This window comes from Ascaphus truei, chromosome 7 (genome assembly GCF_040206685.1).
Source record: "Ascaphus truei isolate aAscTru1 chromosome 7, aAscTru1.hap1, whole genome shotgun sequence".
Lineage (NCBI taxonomy): Eukaryota > Metazoa > Chordata > Amphibia > Anura > Ascaphidae > Ascaphus > Ascaphus truei.
The window spans coordinates 61,272,076-61,289,478 of NC_134489.1; the positions used below are offsets into that span (position 1 = coordinate 61,272,076).

The 17,403-nt window shown below is 44.8% G+C and overlaps 2 protein-coding genes across 9 annotated transcripts in view; one reads left to right on the forward strand and one right to left on the reverse strand.

Annotated features, from left to right (window-relative positions):
* Nucleotides 1-4,032, reverse strand: part of QNG1 (Q-nucleotide N-glycosylase 1) — a 26,558-nt gene extending 22,526 nt beyond the window's left edge. For 3 of the 4 annotated variants that reach the window (XM_075608679.1, XM_075608680.1, XM_075608678.1), the window contains exon 1: nt 3,944-4,031. The gene's annotated coding sequence lies outside the window, so the exon portion shown is untranslated. Of the gene's footprint in view, nt 1-3,943 lie in introns of all 4 variants that reach the window. The other variant, XM_075608681.1, reaches the window with a different exon arrangement.
* Nucleotides 1-17,403, forward strand: part of ORC2 (origin recognition complex subunit 2) — a 65,682-nt gene that overhangs the window by 42,690 nt on the left and 5,589 nt on the right. The window contains exons 1-10 of one of the 5 annotated variants that reach the window (XM_075608672.1): nt 4,186-4,316; nt 5,310-5,413; nt 6,263-6,406; nt 6,530-6,595; nt 9,541-9,633; nt 9,767-9,798; nt 11,888-11,945; nt 12,331-12,482; nt 13,269-13,367; nt 13,712-13,821. In XM_075608672.1, coding sequence (XP_075464787.1) covers nt 4,306-4,316; nt 5,310-5,413; nt 6,263-6,406; nt 6,530-6,595; nt 9,541-9,633; nt 9,767-9,798; nt 11,888-11,945; nt 12,331-12,482; nt 13,269-13,367; nt 13,712-13,821 — 869 coding nt within the window. In that variant the 5' untranslated portion in view covers nt 4,186-4,305. Of the gene's footprint in view, nt 1-4,185; nt 4,425-5,022; nt 5,205-5,309; nt 5,414-6,262; nt 6,407-6,529; nt 6,596-9,540; nt 9,634-9,766; nt 9,799-11,887; nt 11,946-12,330; nt 12,483-13,268; nt 13,368-13,711; nt 13,822-17,403 lie in introns of those variants that run through there. The other 4 variants (XM_075608673.1, XM_075608674.1, XM_075608675.1 and 1 more) reach the window with 4 other exon arrangements.

The window sequence follows — 17,403 nt, forward strand, 5'->3', positions numbered from 1 at the left end:
TGTGTGTATATACATACACACCATTCCCATGGAGCAGTTAGTGTGTGTGTGTGTGTGTGTGTGTGTATATACATACACACCATTCCCATGGAGCAGTTAGTGTGTGTGTGTGTGTGTGTGTGTGTATATACATACACACCATTCCCATGGAGCAGTTAGTGTGTGTGTGTGTGTGTGTGTGTGTATATACATACACACCATTCCCATGGAGCAGTTAGTGTGTGTGTGTGTGTGTGTGTGTGTGTATATACATACACACCATTCCCATGGAGCAGTTAGTGTGTGTGTGTGTGTGTGTGTGTGTGTATATACATACACACCATTCCCATGGAGCAGTTAGTGTGTGTGTGTGTGTGTGTGTGTGTATATACATACACACCATTCCCATGGAGCAGTTAGTGTGTGTGTGTGTGTGTGTGTGTATATACATACACACCATTCCCATGGAGCAGTTAGTGTGTGTGTGTGTGTGTGTGTGTGTGTGTATATACATACACACCATTCCCATGGAGCAGTTAGTGTGTGTGTGTGTGTGTGTGTGTGTGTGTGTATACATACACACCATTCCCATGGAGCAGTTAGTGTGTGTGTGTGTGTGTGTGTGTGTGTGTGTATATATATATATACATACACACCATTCCCATGGAGCAGTTAGTGTGTGTGTGTGTGTGTGTGTATATACATACACACCATTCCCATGGAGCAGTTAGTGTGTGTGTGTGTGTGTGTGTGTGTGTGTGTGTGTATACATACACACCATTCCCATGGAGCAGTTAGTGTGTGTGTGTGTGTGTGTGTGTATACATACACATCATTCCCATGGAGCAGTTAGTGTGTGTGTGTGTGTGTGTGTGTGTGTGTGTGTGTGTGTGTGTATATATACATACACACCATTCCCATGGAGCAGTTAGTGTGTGTGTGTGTGTGTGTGTGTGTGTGTGTATATACATACACACCATTCCCATGGAGCAGTTAGTGTGTGTGTGTGTGTGTGTGTGTATATACATACACACCATTCCCATGGAGCAGTTAGTGTGTGTGTGTGTGTGTGTGTGTGTGTATATACATACACACCATTCCCATGGAGCAGTTAGTGTGTGTGTGTGTGTGTGTGTGTGTGTGTGTGTATATACATACACACCATTCCCATGGAGCAGTTAGTGTGTGTGTGTGTGTGTGTGTGTGTGTATATACATACACACCATTCCCATGGAGCAGTTAGTGTGTGTGTGTGTGTGTGTGTGTGTGTGTATATACATACACACCATTCCCATGGAGCAGTTAGTGTGTGTGTGTGTGTGTGTGTGTGTATATACATACACACCATTCCCATGGAGCAGTTAGTGTGTGTGTGTGTGTGTGTGTGTATATACATACACACCATTCCCATGGAGCAGTTAGTGTGTGTGTGTGTGTGTGTGTGTATATACATACACACCATTCCCATGGAGCAGTTAGTGTGTGTGTGTGTGTGTGTGTGTGTATATACATACACACCATTCCCATGGAGCAGTTAGTGTGTGTGTGTGTGTGTGTGTGTGTGTATATACATACACACCATTCCCATGGAGCAGTTAGTGTGTGTGTGTGTGTGTGTGTGTGTATATACATACACACCATTCCCATGGAGCAGTTAGTGTGTGTGTGTGTGTGTGTGTGTGTGTATATACATACACACCATTCCCATGGAGCAGTTAGTGTGTGTGTGTGTGTGTGTGTGTGTATATACATACACACCATTCCCATGGAGCAGTTAGTGTGTGTGTGTGTGTGTGTGTGTGTGTGTGTGTATATACATACACACCATTCCCATGGAGCAGTTAGTGTGTGTGTGTGTGTGTGTGTGTGTATATACATACACACCATTCCCATGGAGCAGTTAGTGTGTGTGTGTGTGTGTGTATATACATACACACCATTCCCATGGAGCAGTTAGTGTGTGTGTGTGTGTGTGTGTGTGTATATACATACACACCATTCCCATGGAGCAGTTAGTGTGTGTGTGTGTGTGTGTGTGTATATACATACACACCATTCCCATGGAGCAGTTAGTGTGTGTGTGTGTGTGTGTGTGTGTGTATATACATACACACCATTCCCATGGAGCAGTTAGTGTGTGTGTGTGTGTGTGTGTGTGTATATACATACACACCATTCCCATGGAGCAGTTAGTGTGTGTGTGTGTGTGTGTGTGTGTATATACATACACACCATTCCCATGGAGCAGTTAGTGTGTGTGTGTGTGTGTGTGTGTGTGTGTATATACATACACACCATTCCCATGGAGCAGTTAGTGTGTGTGTGTGTGTGTATATACATACACACCATTCCCATGGAGCAGTTAGTGTGTGTGTGTGTGTGTATATACATACACACCATTCCCATGGAGCAGTTAGTGTGTGTGTGTGTGTGTGTATATACATACACACCATTCCCATGGAGCAGTTAGTGTGTGTGGTGTGTGTGTATATACATACACACCATTCCCATGGAGCAGTTAGTGTGTGTGTGTGTGTGTATATACATACACACCATTCCCATGGAGCAGTTAGTGTGTGTGTGTGTGTGTATATACATACACACCATTCCCATGGAGCAGTTAGTGTGTGTGTGTGTGTGTATATACATACACACCATTCCCATGGAGCAGTTAGTGTGTGTGTGTGTGTGTGTGTGTATATACATACACACCATTCCCATGGAGCAGTTAGTGTGTGTGTGTGTGTGTGTATATACATACACACCATTCCCATGGAGCAGTTAGTGTGTGTGTGTGTGTGTGTATATACATACACACCATTCCCATGGAGCAGTTAGTGTGTGTGTGTGTGTGTGTATATACATACACACCATTCCCATGGAGCAGTTAGTGTGTGTGTGTGTGTGTATATACATACACACCATTCCCATGGAGCAGTTAGTGTGTGTGTGTGTGTGTATATACATACACACCATTCCCATGGAGCAGTTAGTGTGTGTGTGTGTGTGTATATACATACACACCATTCCCATGGAGCAGTTAGTGTGTGTGTGTGTGTGTATATACATACACACCATTCCCATGGAGCAGTTAGTGTGTGTGTGTGTGTGTATATACATACACACCATTCCCATGGAGCAGTTAGTGTGTGTGTGTGTGTGTGTATATACATACACACCATTCCCATGGAGCAGTTAGTGTGTGTGTGTGTGTGTATATACATACACACCATTCCCATGGAGCAGTTAGTGTGTGTGTGTGTGTGTATATACATACACACCATTCCCATGGAGCAGTTAGTGTGTGTGTGTGTGTATATACATACACACCATTCCCATGGAGCAGTTAGTGTGTGTGTGTGTGTATATACATACACACCATTCCCATGGAGCAGTTAGTGTGTGTGTGTGTGTATATACATACACACCATTCCCATGGAGCAGTTAGTGTGTGTGTATATACATACACACCATTCCCATGGAGCAGTTAGTGTGTGTGTATATACATACACACCATTCCCATGGAGCAGTTAGTGTGTGTGTATATACATACACACCATTCCCATGGAGCAGTTAGTGTGTGTGTATATACATACACACCATTCCCATGGAGCAGTTAGTGTGTGTGTGTGTGTGTGTGTGTGTGTATATATATATATATATATACACACACACACATACACACTATTCCCATGGAGCAGTTAGTGTGTGCGTGTTGTGTACACACCATTCCCAAGGAAAGCAGTTAGAGTGAATGTGTGTGTGTGTGTATACACACCATTCCCAGGGAGCAGTTAGTGTGTGTGTGTGTGTGTGTGTGTGTATATACATACACACCATTCCCAGGGAGCAGTTTGAGTGTGTGTACGTGTACATACTCCATCTCCAGCCTGCAAGTGTATATACTCCATCCCTAGGAAGCCGTATAAGTGCACATTCAGGTCACGTGATGGTGATCACTCACCTAAGCAGCTACACACCATCCATCATGGCCGCTCCTATTTGCTCCCGTGGTATTTACTCACGTGGTCCTTCAGAAGGGGTGAGTTCTTATTGGCTGGCGGAGAGCATTGCCCCCTCCTTATTGGTGGTTAAGGAGGTCGAGCACAAGCACTTACCAACACCTGAGTGGCTGAGGCGTGGAGACCAGTGCGTTGATTGGCTGAAGCGCGGAGACCAGTGCGTTGATTGGCTAAGGCGCGGCGATTTGTGCCCTGTGACAAGACGGGACTGTATTACACACCGGAAAGAGGCGCCGTGGAGTAGGAGAGACGGGACGAGCGTGTCCGAGGCGTCCGTGCCACGAATATATCGTGATTCATATTCATGTTTATAATGTACAGTTTGTATAATCTCATCCAACGAACAGCTACATAACATCTAAACATTATCAGCGTCCTGATACATATGTATGTCATCGTAATACATGTCAGATAAAGAATACGGTATAAATACTCTATTGATATTTAAATAATTACTATGTAATAGCTAAACTATATACATATAATTATTATAATGATCTTCATATACTGTGTATAACGTTTTTATTATTAACCTATTGATGTTATACATTCTTGATATATCTAAAATAGACCTACATATTATCATTTTGATATTATTAGTATGGTCTTGATATATATATATATATATGTGTGTGTGTGTGTGTGTGTGTGTGTGTGTGTATACACATATCAAGACCATACTACTAATATCAAAATTATAATATTTACAAATAAACACACAGCTGTGATCCAAAGTACCATAACGAAACAGTAGAAATAATAAACAAATAATTTATTAAGTCCAACAAGCAAACATGTAACCTGACGTTTCAGTATATAACTATATTATTTTGACATCATTAGATGTTACGCTTCATTTGTTTGTGTATTTATTACACACATATAAGTTTATAATCTTCTTTCCTCTTCTCTAAATAGCAATCACGATATACACAAGTCCTTATTATATGTGCTATCTTTAAAACACTGAGATTGTGAGTGCAATGAATTACATTTAAAATATATATATATAGTTTGTTCTAATAAAGGTCACTGCACCATCCAACAAGGTGGATCTTGGTGTGCTCTTCTATTTGATTATTTTGGTCTGCAGTTAGTACAAGGGTTTTGAGACGATAACCATAAAAGAGGAAGCACCTGTGGACCTTATTGAAGAAATTTGACTGTGTTTAGACACCCAGTGAGGACTATACTCAGCGCTAGGTTTTTCTTTATCTATATACTATTTTGTTACTGTTGGCTTGTTCATGTTGTGTAGAGTTAAAGTATAACGTTGATTTGTATAAAGTCCTTTTATTTGTCTCGCAGAACATTAGAGATGAGCCATGAAGAGGTTAAAGGGCCAAAGGCTCTGCATGTGCAGTTTGTGTCTGATGACGATGTCTTGGACCACATCACCGATAAACAAGAAGGTGCGTGCGGCTGACATGCACAGAATCCACCTCTATGGTTGGTAAAAAAAACGTGTTTTTTTGCAGGCTGATGATAATTAATAACCCATTTGTAATGTGTAAGCAAATGCTCTATTGTCTGTGCTAACATATCAATTATTATATTGATGTTATGTGTATTTATTAATTCAATTAGTCATGCACATACTGCAGGGGAATTGAGGCATGTTGCAAATTGTAAGGATCTAATCCTACAAATATAGCAGTTTGCAAAATGACCACATTAAAACACTACAAATACAAAATCATGCTTGGAATGCAGCATCATAATATGTTATATCACCTCTGTTAATTTGAGGTGTTGCATATGATGCTTTTAGTGACCAAATGACAGCCTTGTGTGTAAATTTTGCTTTTTTAAGAGGCTGTCCATTTCAGTGGGTTAAAAAAAAAAAAAAAAAACTTAGTGTGTCTCGTTTAGTTAGAAAAATGCAATTACACTGATTAATACCAAGTGTACTGATTTCCATCATATATCAACTGTTTCCCTTATCTTTGGGTCGGCTGCATTCTAGCTAATTCTGGTTGTTTGATTAATGATGCATCATAATTACATTACAAAAAAATCTATTTACCTGTAAATTTCCAGAAACAGTCTTATCACACACAAAAATAGATACAGGTTGTAAAAACCTCCCAAAGCATTTATTAGCAGTGGAAATGTTTAAAGTAAAAAATAAAAATACTTTTAATATATTTGAGTTTTTTATTTTTAAATGTGGCTATTAGTTCACATTGATCCAAGGAGAGATTGATGCTTTAATTTAGTGTACCATAATTGCATGTTCAAGAGTATGGTTGTAATTTCAGGTGTTAAAGTACGGAGCAGCACAGCTCCGCGCACAGTCAGTGTGAAGAATTTAGTTACAAATGTGACGGAGGATTTGGATGATGAAACGGGAGAGGTCTGGAAGGAACAGGACTACGTGGATGTGCTTGGGACTGATATCCAAGGTAGTTTCAGAGCTGACCCATCTCCAACTCGCTCACTTCTCTAATCCCGCTTCATCCTCCCCTGTACTCGTGCGCTGAGATTCACAGATTGAGGTTGCACTGTTTTATTATCTCTGTTTACAGATCCTGGCGGAGGGAACGTGTACTCCTTCTACACTATAAAACGCTCAAACAAGATGGCACTGCTGGGTAAGGTCGCCTGTGTCATTTAAAAGTGCTTTCCCACAGTAGCACAATCAGGGGGGGGCTGGGAAGGGTGCATTTGCACCCCCCTACAAGAATCGGTGTCGCACTTACAGAGGCCCCGTGCTCTTCCCCACGATTGCCGGGGGAGAGAGCAGAGCCTTTGTAGGACAGTAGCCGCTGCGTCATCATGGTGATGTGACGTCACATGCCAACGCATTGCCATGACCAAGCGCAGTCCCGTGACAGTGACCTCACATAGTGATGCGTTGCCATGACATCACAATGTCGATGGGGAGGGCTGGTAAAAACTGCACCCGCAATCAGAACTTCTAATTGCGCCCCTGCTTTACCATGTGTAGCAACCTATTTTGGCAAAAACTGTGTGACTTGGGGGCCTATTCTATCGGGCTGTTTTTGCCCACAATTTCCCATTGACTTAATTTAAATATACTTTGCATATCATATTAGCATATATCTCCGTTATGCTCCTTTTTGGGCACATTCGTGTTTCCACATGTTGGTTGAAGGTGGGTTATATATAGCACTTGGGTCTCTACGAAAATAGATCTCTCATCAAGTGTCTGGTCAAATCGAATGAGCGACTGGTGGCCACCTGCAGAATTGAATACATTCGCTCACTTTTTTTTTTTTTTTTTTTAACAACATCTTCGCATTTGAATATTCATCCGTACAGCAAATAAATGTATCACTTTTGAGCACATTCACATGTCTGAGGTCTGCAACACTGAGACATTTCCCCATTATCTCTTGGCATACAGTGCTTCCACTACAACCAGGGATTCTGGGTAATGACATGCAAATGAGCACACAGTGTGTCACTATTGCTTCTTGCCCAATTTACCATGGATCCCTATAAGCTTATGCCTGCCGTATTCATCTGCAAATCAAATTTTTGTCTAGAACTCCGCAAGTAATCCACTGGTCGAATTTTGACACATTCGCCCAGCTCTGGATAATATGAATGTATTCCCAGCACTCACAGAAGACAAATAGAGAAATGGAATTAGCCAAATTGTTTTAATACGTGAAAAATATAACAGCAAATAACATAAACATACCGTGGGGTAAAGTGACAATAATAGCCAGAAAACGATATGATGAATGTGTATAGACTCAATGGGAAGGTAGGGAGAGGCACAGGGGAAGGGAACGGTGGGACAAGGGGAAATGGGGGTGATAAACGCCAAGGAAAATGGGGGAAAAAGGGTGGTTGAAAAAAATGCAAGGGAATAAGGGGGGCAACGTTTTGGGGATGTGCTCCTTCTTCAAGCCCGTTCCCAAAGGTCAAGTGACCAATGGTACTTCCCTTTACCCTGTTGCAAAAAAACCTCCCTAAAAACTGTGGACACACAGTACCAGGTGCAGTACCTCAGGGAAAACCTTAATAGACGCCAAAGTCTGTAAGACCTAATGGGAGGTATGCCTACATGTGTACAGTCCCTGGGGTAAGAGATGATAGGCTCCTAATATGCAAGTCCAGAAATAGCTTATGAGGGCAGAATTTGGAGTTGACCTATCAGTATAGAGAGATGCAACCTGCTGACAGTCTCCTAACACTCGGTGAGAAATTAGCAATGCCTATAAAGCAGAAGCAGACGCTATGGTAAAGTCCTGTAAGGGAGGGTCCCTCTTAGGCAATGGATACAGACCAGCGGGATCTGACCCTGGGAAACGTCTGCTTCAGTCCGGCTCCTGGGAAGTGTACTAGTGCGCCTGCTACCTTCCTGCGTCTGAGGGTGAAGCTCTACTCGTAACTATTTAGCCCTGTAAACCTAGCTCCAAAAGGCAAAGGCAGCAGATATAATGTAGCACACAACACGTGCTGCTTGTACCAAACTCCCGAAATTGTGCCACAGCAATTCCGAAGTCGCAGTGATCAGGATGGAATATTTTGGAAAGCAGTTTGTTCGCTATGCATTTGGACATCTCTTAAGATCCCATAACCACATTTTGCATGATGGTTCCTAAGATCAAGGAGCATGTTTTTGTCTTTTTGGATACAATTCACGAATGACATTAGCAAAGACCTCACATAGGACATGATCCTATCATACAACCCTCATGCTACCACTTAATCTTTGTCACTGAAATCCAATTTGTAAGGTAGGTAAGGATAATCAGCTTTTAAGCAGGGTAGGCAGACGTCCCGTATATATACGGGATTGTCCCTTATTTCATTGCCTTGTCCCGTTGTCCCAGAAAGGTCTGCCGGGATGCATAATTGTCCTGTATTTTAGTGCTTGGATGTGAAATGCATGAAATTAAAATTACTGTAATGAAATCCATCATAATAACCTAATAGATTTCTACTAGAGTGTATTGGTTAGCTTTTCCGATAGATATCGCCTTACTAAATTATTAAAATAATAATAGTTAGGACACTGCCTGGTCATCTCCTAATACCATGACCCCCACCCCTGTAGGCGTTCCTTTTTCTCCCACCGTTACTTGTTAGTTGAATGTGTTTCTTTCCCCGCCCGGGCCAAGAGCAGAGAGGATAATAACCAAAGACTTGAGCGGTCAAGTGGGAGATACCATTCAGCTCAAAGCATTTACAAATCATTCATCACGCATTGTGATGTCACACTTTCATAGTGGATTTTGGCGGCCCTTATTAGAGGCAGTCTTCGGTTATCCACCGGAATCCGTTCTGGAAGTAGCGTTGGATAGTGAAACAGTTGTAAAGCGAGTCCCATGTTAATCAGTGGCGGTGAGCATCGGATAATGCATCCCGGCATCGAAAAACGGCCCTTAGGGTTGCATTGTAAAGCGTTGGATATGCCATTCGTTGTAAAGTGTAACGTTGGATAACGATGACTACCTGTATACAAACTTACATGTGGCGACCCTACACTCGAGGCCTTTCATGCAGCAAAGGGTTTCAAATGAAGTATTTAAAAAGAAAATGCATTTTCATTTTTTGCCAGCCTCTGAAATAGCCAGAACACCTGGAAAGACGGTGACGTTCAGTAAATCTGATAGTCCTGAGGAAGCTGTCAGCCCACCTGTGAGCAGCAAGAGTACGTGATAAACATTTATTCCGCCATCTTTAAAATCCGCTGTGGGTGTACATTCCAGACTCTAAAAATGCCTGGGTACTTGTGAGCACATTCAATGTGTTAATGCTCTTTTTCTTTTTAATCTGATTAACAGAACAACCTGCATCAAACAAAACCCCTGCAAAGGTGAGTGGAAACCTTGCCATGTTGAATGTTGCTAAAATATAGTGAAGTATACAAGTAAAATATCCGAGGTGTATTAAAGTGGTAATCTGCACTGATATTTATTTAACTTTAAGAGATCTTTCTCGTTCCAACACTGTTTTTGCTTTTTAATATTTCAAGCGAGCATCAGATTTGAAATGTCCGGGAAGTTGAAATGGGGCTCCACCCAGATCCCATCAGTCTAATAATTGCCATGGTAACCTCCGAAGCTAGCGATGAAGAAAATCACGATTTACAACACTGGGGGGGATTTGTAGTTGTAAGGGGAGAAATGAAAATTGAAACTCAACATGAATGAATATATCTTATTATATATTAGTGAAAGCACTGTATGCCTGTCTGCTTCTTCCTGTGTCCCTAGGGGAAATCTCATTGGTCCCTTGGGCCGCCCGCCCCCGCACACCTCTCATTGGCCTGAGGCGGAGTGACGACACACACACACACACACACACACATATCTCCCACTCTCTTACCCGCCGGTCCCGGAGGCTCATCTCCCGCTCTCTTACCCGCCGGTCCCGGAGGCTCCGCCTCTTCCTCCCCGAACATCAGCCTCCAAGTCATCGTGACCCGTGCGCACCTCCTCCTCTCCCCGTGTCTCAGTTTCCCGCGCTATCGCCCCCCACCCCCCCCCCCCGGCGCCGCTACAGTCAGCGGGGGAGCGGAGTGAGCGTCCGGGACACCCCCCACGGCTCTCAATTGTGTGCACGCGCCGCGCGCCCCCGCGCTCTCCTCCCCGGGATGCCATGCGCGCACCTCCTCTCCCCGTGTCTCCGTTTCCCGCGCTTTCACCCCCATCCCCCTCCCCCCCCCCCCGGCGCCGCTACAGTCAGCGGCGGAGCGAGCACCCGGGACACCCCCCACGGCTCTCAATTGTGTGCACGCGTTGCGCGCCCCCGCGCTCTCCTCCCCGGGATGCCGCTGTGTCCGCTCCCCGCACTGTGACCCGCCTCCTTTACTGGCTGCACGGGTTCCCACACCTGCAGCTCTCCCTGCGGCCCGGGGGCAGCGACTTCAACCCCACGGACAGCGGCTACCGGCAGGTCAGTGCCACCCGCGGCCTGGGTGCAGGGGGTGTGTAAGTGCCACGGCCTTTGTACAGGACGTGACTGGGTCTGTCCTTAGCCCGGTAGTGGGTGCAGCTCTGTCTGTGGGACAAGGTGCAGCCTGTGGCTGTGATGCCCCCGTGTCAGTGGGTGCTTGTGATGCCCCCCTGCCCCTCCCTGCCCTTTGCCCCGTCGCCCCTCCCTGCCCTTTGCCCCCCGCCCCTCCCTGACCTTTGCCCCCCTGTCCCTCCCTGACCTTTGCCCCCCCCCCCGCCCCTCCCTGCCCTTTGCCCCCCTGCCCCTCCCTGCCCTTTGCCCCCCCGCCCCTCCGCCCCTCCCTGACCTTTGCCCCCCTGTCCCTCCCTGACCTTTGCCCTCCACGCCCCTTGGCCCCTCCCCCCCACCCTTCTACGTCCCGCCCTTCCACGCCCCTCCCTCCCGCCCTTCCACGCCCCTCCCCCCCTGCCCTTCCACGCCCCCTACCCCCTACCCCCCACGCCCTCTTCCACTCCATGCCCCCTGCCCTTCCACGCCCGGGCAACGCCGGGTATTCTCACACACACACACACACACACACACACACACACACACACACACACACACACACACACACACACCCTACCTCTGATGGAGGTAGGTGGATAATGGAGTTGTAGATGATCTATTAAGCACTTTGCTATCAGAGTGGCTGTTCATCTCCAAGGGTTTAGGGGTGCATCACAACCCTCTGATACTCCAATCTCCAAATATCAATGTTGCGTACCTTTTTTACTCAGCTTCTGTAACTTCCCATTCTTCCTCCTGGGACTGCGATCTCTATTTGGGATCTCCTGTCCCTTTTTGTACATAAGGTATCAATGTGTGAGATCAGGTTTCTTCCCGAAGTTCACGAAGAATCTGGACTGTGCAGGAAAGATTTTGCTCTGAATATAGCTCAGATTTGGCGACATTGGGATATTGTACTTTAAAAAAAAAAATGTTTTATTATTATTTATTTTTTAAAGGGTAGGAAAAATGAATTCATATCCACAACACCTCACAGACTGAGGAAGAGGCTGTCGGGTATGTATGATTACCTTGCGAGTGAGAGATAATTGGAACATTTCTTTTGCCAGTTTTTGCTTATAACATATTGTTTGAGTATTTGAGTTGTGTACCAACAGGGCCCCTTTTAGTGCTGCAATGTGCTGTTTGTATACTAGCGGCCCATATTCATCCTCCCGCATCCTGATTTTAAGTGAAAATAAAGTCAAGTTCATGAAACTTGCTTAACGAAAATGCATATTTTCTGTTGATGTCGCGTGTGTGTATTCATACATACATATGCTAGTTTCTTGTGGCACCCTAAAAATGTGTGTAATAAATTGTGGCCTAAAAGTGTCTCTACCATGTTAAATTATCCCAGCACTAATGCTGCATGAAAACCTCTTCTCTGCCTATTTTTCAGCACCTAATTTGCGGTCGGACAGTGAAAGTGATTACTCTGCTTCAAACTCAGATGAGGAGTTGGAGGAAAAGGCCTCTGCAGCCAAGACCCCAAGCAAAGTGTCTCAGACCCCCAACAAAACCCCGTCCAAGAGAGGAAAGAAAACCGCCGCTGTAAGTGGGGACCGTTACAGGCTTATCGCTAACTTCCATTGGTGGTTAACGCACCTGATCCAGTGTTAACCTGCAATGGACCTTGGTGTATAAGCCCTTTAGGGTCATTTTCTAAGCAGTAACAAACCATAAGTCACTTATGTCCGTTTCTGTGAGTGGGCTGCAGTGGTGCCTTATGGCTTAACCAACAGTTGGAAAACTGGATCTTGAAGAGCTCTTTCTGCTGATAACTTGGGTTAAAACCAAACCTGGCACCTTTTTTTTCTTGTGAAAAACTCACTAGTCGAGTGCTCACAGTACATTGTCAGCATTCCAACTGATGGCTGGGATGTCATTTTAGTGATACTTAAAAACACCTTGTGTTTTTATGCTTTTTAATTTAACAGATTTGTGATTATTATGGGTATTCCCCAGAGTTTAAGAACAAACCTGTAGCATAATATGGATTTAAATGAAGCACAATGAGGATCCCCACAGTTTTTAGATATTTACTCATTTATATCCACTATCGTATATTATAGAACTGGGTGAGTGCAAACAATAGGGAACACTCTTTTTGTGACTCCCTGTGGGGATCCACAATGTGTTTCATGTATGTCTTGTATTCCCTTCTGCACCTCCAGTTTTACATTGATTGTATTCTATTTTGGTAATGAGGTTGAGCGACTGGACTTTTTATATAATGCATAATATGGATTTAACATATTTAACATAACATTTTGGAGGCGGATTGCTGCTTTTAAAGAACAGTTCAAGTACCAAATCCCCTTTTCCTGCCCTTTACAGACCAACCTGGTGGAAGAATATTTTGAAGCTCACAGTAGTTCGAAGGTTCTGACTTCAGACAGAACCCTGCAAAGGCTGCAGACTCCAAAACTGGATCAGGTATGTGCCTAGGTCCCCTATTCTAGCACTCATGTAATTTTGGGTTACGTGGCTTATTAATGGCTGTAAATATTATGATGCATTTACTGCAGTGTAGCTAAGAATCTACGTGCAGAGTGTAACCGGTTTGTGCATCAATAATCACTTGTGTATATAGAACATCTCAGATTAATATAAAACTTTTTTTTTTTTCATTTTTTTGCGAACGGAAAAGAAAAAAACGACCAATATGAGTGGGGGGAAAAAAATGGAAGCAATTTTCTATAACTCTAAAGACCCTGCATCAACAAAATGTGGGTTTTACTGTAGAGTACCCGATATAATCGCACTGTTTCCTCATACAGGAGACGTTGCGTAACCTTCTGGATAAGTCCCCCTCGGCTTTTGCTGGGGAACTGCAGCTCTTGAATGACCAGCACAAGGCTCTGTTCTATAAGTGGATGCTGCAAATGCAGTAAGTGTTAGGTAAACTCTGTAATGTGGGTTTTACAATACATCAATGTTATCGAACGCCGAGGCTTAAATTCAGTCTTCAGTCGGGATTCATCTGTAGAAGTTGTTATATTGCGATGGTGTAATGCAAAGATTCTGGATTCAGCCAATAATTTGCACACTGAGTCAGTAAACCGTCTTAGCGATGTAATCAACAAGGGGTTTTACTTGGCTTCGGTTATGTTCTCAGTTACAGCTTACACAGCTAAACAGTATACAACAGGAAACTGCTCCAAACACTCGGGAAAGCCTCAATCAGTCTCACTCTCTCGGGATCAGTCTGATCCGGAGAGAGCGAGGGGAATACTTGGCACCTGCACGGTCCATGGAGAAGCTTCTGGCACTATCCCAGCCTAGGCTCTTATTTATAGCATATTTTGTTAGACTTCCTCCAATCAGTGCTGAGTGTTGTAGCAAAAAATGCATACTTAAACTGATGAGTCACTCTTCCTTTGTAATATATAAATATATATATATATTATACACACACACACACACACACACACACACACACACACACACACACACACACACACACACACACACACACACACACACACACACACACACACACACACACACACACACCACCATGTGACAGAGCGAGAAATCTTCTTACCCAAAGCACATGTTATGGCATACTTAAGCTGACGAGTGGTACTTTCCCATACAGATGGAGAGAACTTTGCTTCTTTTGCTGGTAGTAGTACTTTTTATTTGAGCAAGCATCCCGGGAGTTCTTCCTAGGTCTGATTTGTGCATGAGCTTTGTATATCAAATCATTTCTGGTGCTGCTGAATCTAGATGAAAGTTCTAGTAGCTTGGAGAGGAACCTGTGCAATTTTGAAAGCCGTATAATTTCCGATATTAAAAAAACAAAAGCTCTAATGTTGTACCCAGGGATGGAAAAATTCTGGTTGCCCAGTTGCCTAAAATGACTTCCGTGGTGCCTGTGCTGTGCGCAGTGATGATTGACCCGTCAATCACTGTTGCCAAAGCAACCGGGCTCCCCAGCGACATCAAAGCAGGATCTGGTACGCTGGGTCTGGCAGCGGTGGTGATTGATAGGTCAAGTCCAGTGGAGGCAGAGCTAGTTGGAGCCCACCTGTACTCTGCCGCCCCTGTTCTAATACACACTGTGCGTGCGCGTCAGCATGTCACAGATACACGCAGACCCAGCTGCCGTTGGGAAGGGGATAGCTGGAACGCCTAACCAAACGCTGGCCCCCAAGTATTTTATGTTTTTTTTTTTTTTTTTTTATCACAACCTACAAAGAATCTAGATTTAGCCTGGTTTTATTTTTTAGTCTTAGGGGATCATTGATTTTTTTTTAATGGAGATTTACGTCAGCCATTAGTCCGAATTTGCAACGTTTGCATTGGCATTGAACAAAGTTCTGCCTTTTTACTCCACAGTCCGGATTTACAGCTGTTTAGATAATTAATCATTGTTTGTTCTTGTATAGCGCTGCACGTTTTACGTAGTGCTTTACAGAGACCTTTTGCAGATACAGTCCCTGCTTACATGGAGCTTACAATCTATGTTTTTGGTGGGAGATAGGGTGATAAAGTGACTTGCCCAAGGTCACAAGGAGTTGCAGGTTCCCCTGCTTCAAACTCAGTGCCAGTCAGTGTCTTTACTCACTGAGCCACTCCTTCTAGCTACAACATTTGTCCTATGCTCATAAATTTGTAAAGCTTCCAGTGACTGAGCTCCTGATTAGAACCAATGCTAAAACCACCCTAACACCTGTCACTAGTTTTAAATACCTGGGCTTATGGTTTGACTCCCACTTAACATTCGGGATGCACATTGATACCCTGACAACCAAGACCTATGCCAAACTAGGGGTACTTTACAGGAACAAATCCTCCCTAAGTCTCCTGGTCAGAAAGCGTATTGCACAGCAGATGCTAATGCCAATTATTGACTATGGAGACATAGTATATGGCTCGGCTCCTCAAACCCACCTTAGCAAACTTGACACCCTCTACAATTCAATTTGTCGTTTTGTTCTCCAATGCAACTACAACACACATCACTGCGAAATGCTCAAAGAACTAGATTGGTCATCACTAGAGTCTAGGCGCAAAGTTCACCTTTCCTGTCTCACCCTCAAATACTTTCTGGGCAAGCTACCCAGCTACCTGAACAAGCTCCTCACCCCTACCACATGCAATACCTATCACCTGAGATCTGACTCCAAAAGACTATTCATGGTCCCAAGACTCAACAAAGTATCCGGACGTTCCTCCTTCTCCTTCCGTGCACCCCAAAACTGGAACAACCTACCAGAGACTCTCATATCCACCACCAGTTTAAGTTCTTTTAAATCTAAGGCTAAGGTCCCGTTGCACGCGTCCGCACGGCTGGCTTGCTTGCCGGCGGCGCGTGCAACTCGCTGTACCGCGATCTGCGGTCTACAGGAAACTTCAGTAGTAGCGGGGGGCGTGGCCAAACGGGTCGGGGGGGGGGTGCGGCCATGACGTGAGGGGGTGCGGCCATGACGTGGGGGGCCGGAGCGGGAGGTGGGCGGGAGTGGGAGGATTGACAGGGAGGGGGGGGCGTGGCTTGAGCGGAGGGACCCGCTACTCTTCCCCCCCCTCCCTCCCTCCACGGGCTGCAGGTAAGTAAAAAAACCACACACACGCAGGCACTCATACATACATACATACACACACACACACACACAGGCAGGCACTCACGCACTCATACACACACACATACACATACAGGCACTCACGCACTCATACACACACACATACACACACATACACACACACACACACACACAGACAGAGACAGGCACGCACGCACTCAGGCACACACACACACACAGACAGGCACTCACGCACTCATACACACACACATACACACACACACACACAGAGACAGGCACGCACGCACTCAGGCACACACATACACACACACACATACACACACACACAGACAGGCACGCACGCACTCAGACACACACACAGACAGGCACTCACGCTGCTTTCACTCCACACTCCTCCCCGCTCCCCGAAGCCTCTCCTCCTCCCGCAGCCTCCCCTCCCCATTGGCTCACAGCCACACCACGTGACGCGTCGAAGCTAGGAAACACCATTCTCTTGTGTCTCCTAGCGGCTGACGCGCCACAGCGTGTGATCAGCTGTGCAGCCAGTGGGGACCGGGACCGACTCGCGAGGATTCCCCTGCTGGTGGGGAACTCGCTACATTGCCGCCCACGCCAACGAGCGCAGCGGGTCCCAGGCCTAAGGCTGTCTCACACTTTAATCTGGTCTGTAACTGTTTCATACGCTCATAATATATATTTTCTTTAACTGTGCATGCAATGTCTTGTATATAATGTATACCTTGTTCATTTATGTAACTGTATTTGTAACCATGTATTATTTGTTTTTCTGTGCCCAGGACATACTTGAAAACGAGAGGTAACTCTCAATGTATTACTTCCTGGTAAAATATTTTATAAATAAATAAATAAAATAATGTAATCCGGGTGTCTACTGAGTTATAAACCTGCCTCCTACTACTTCT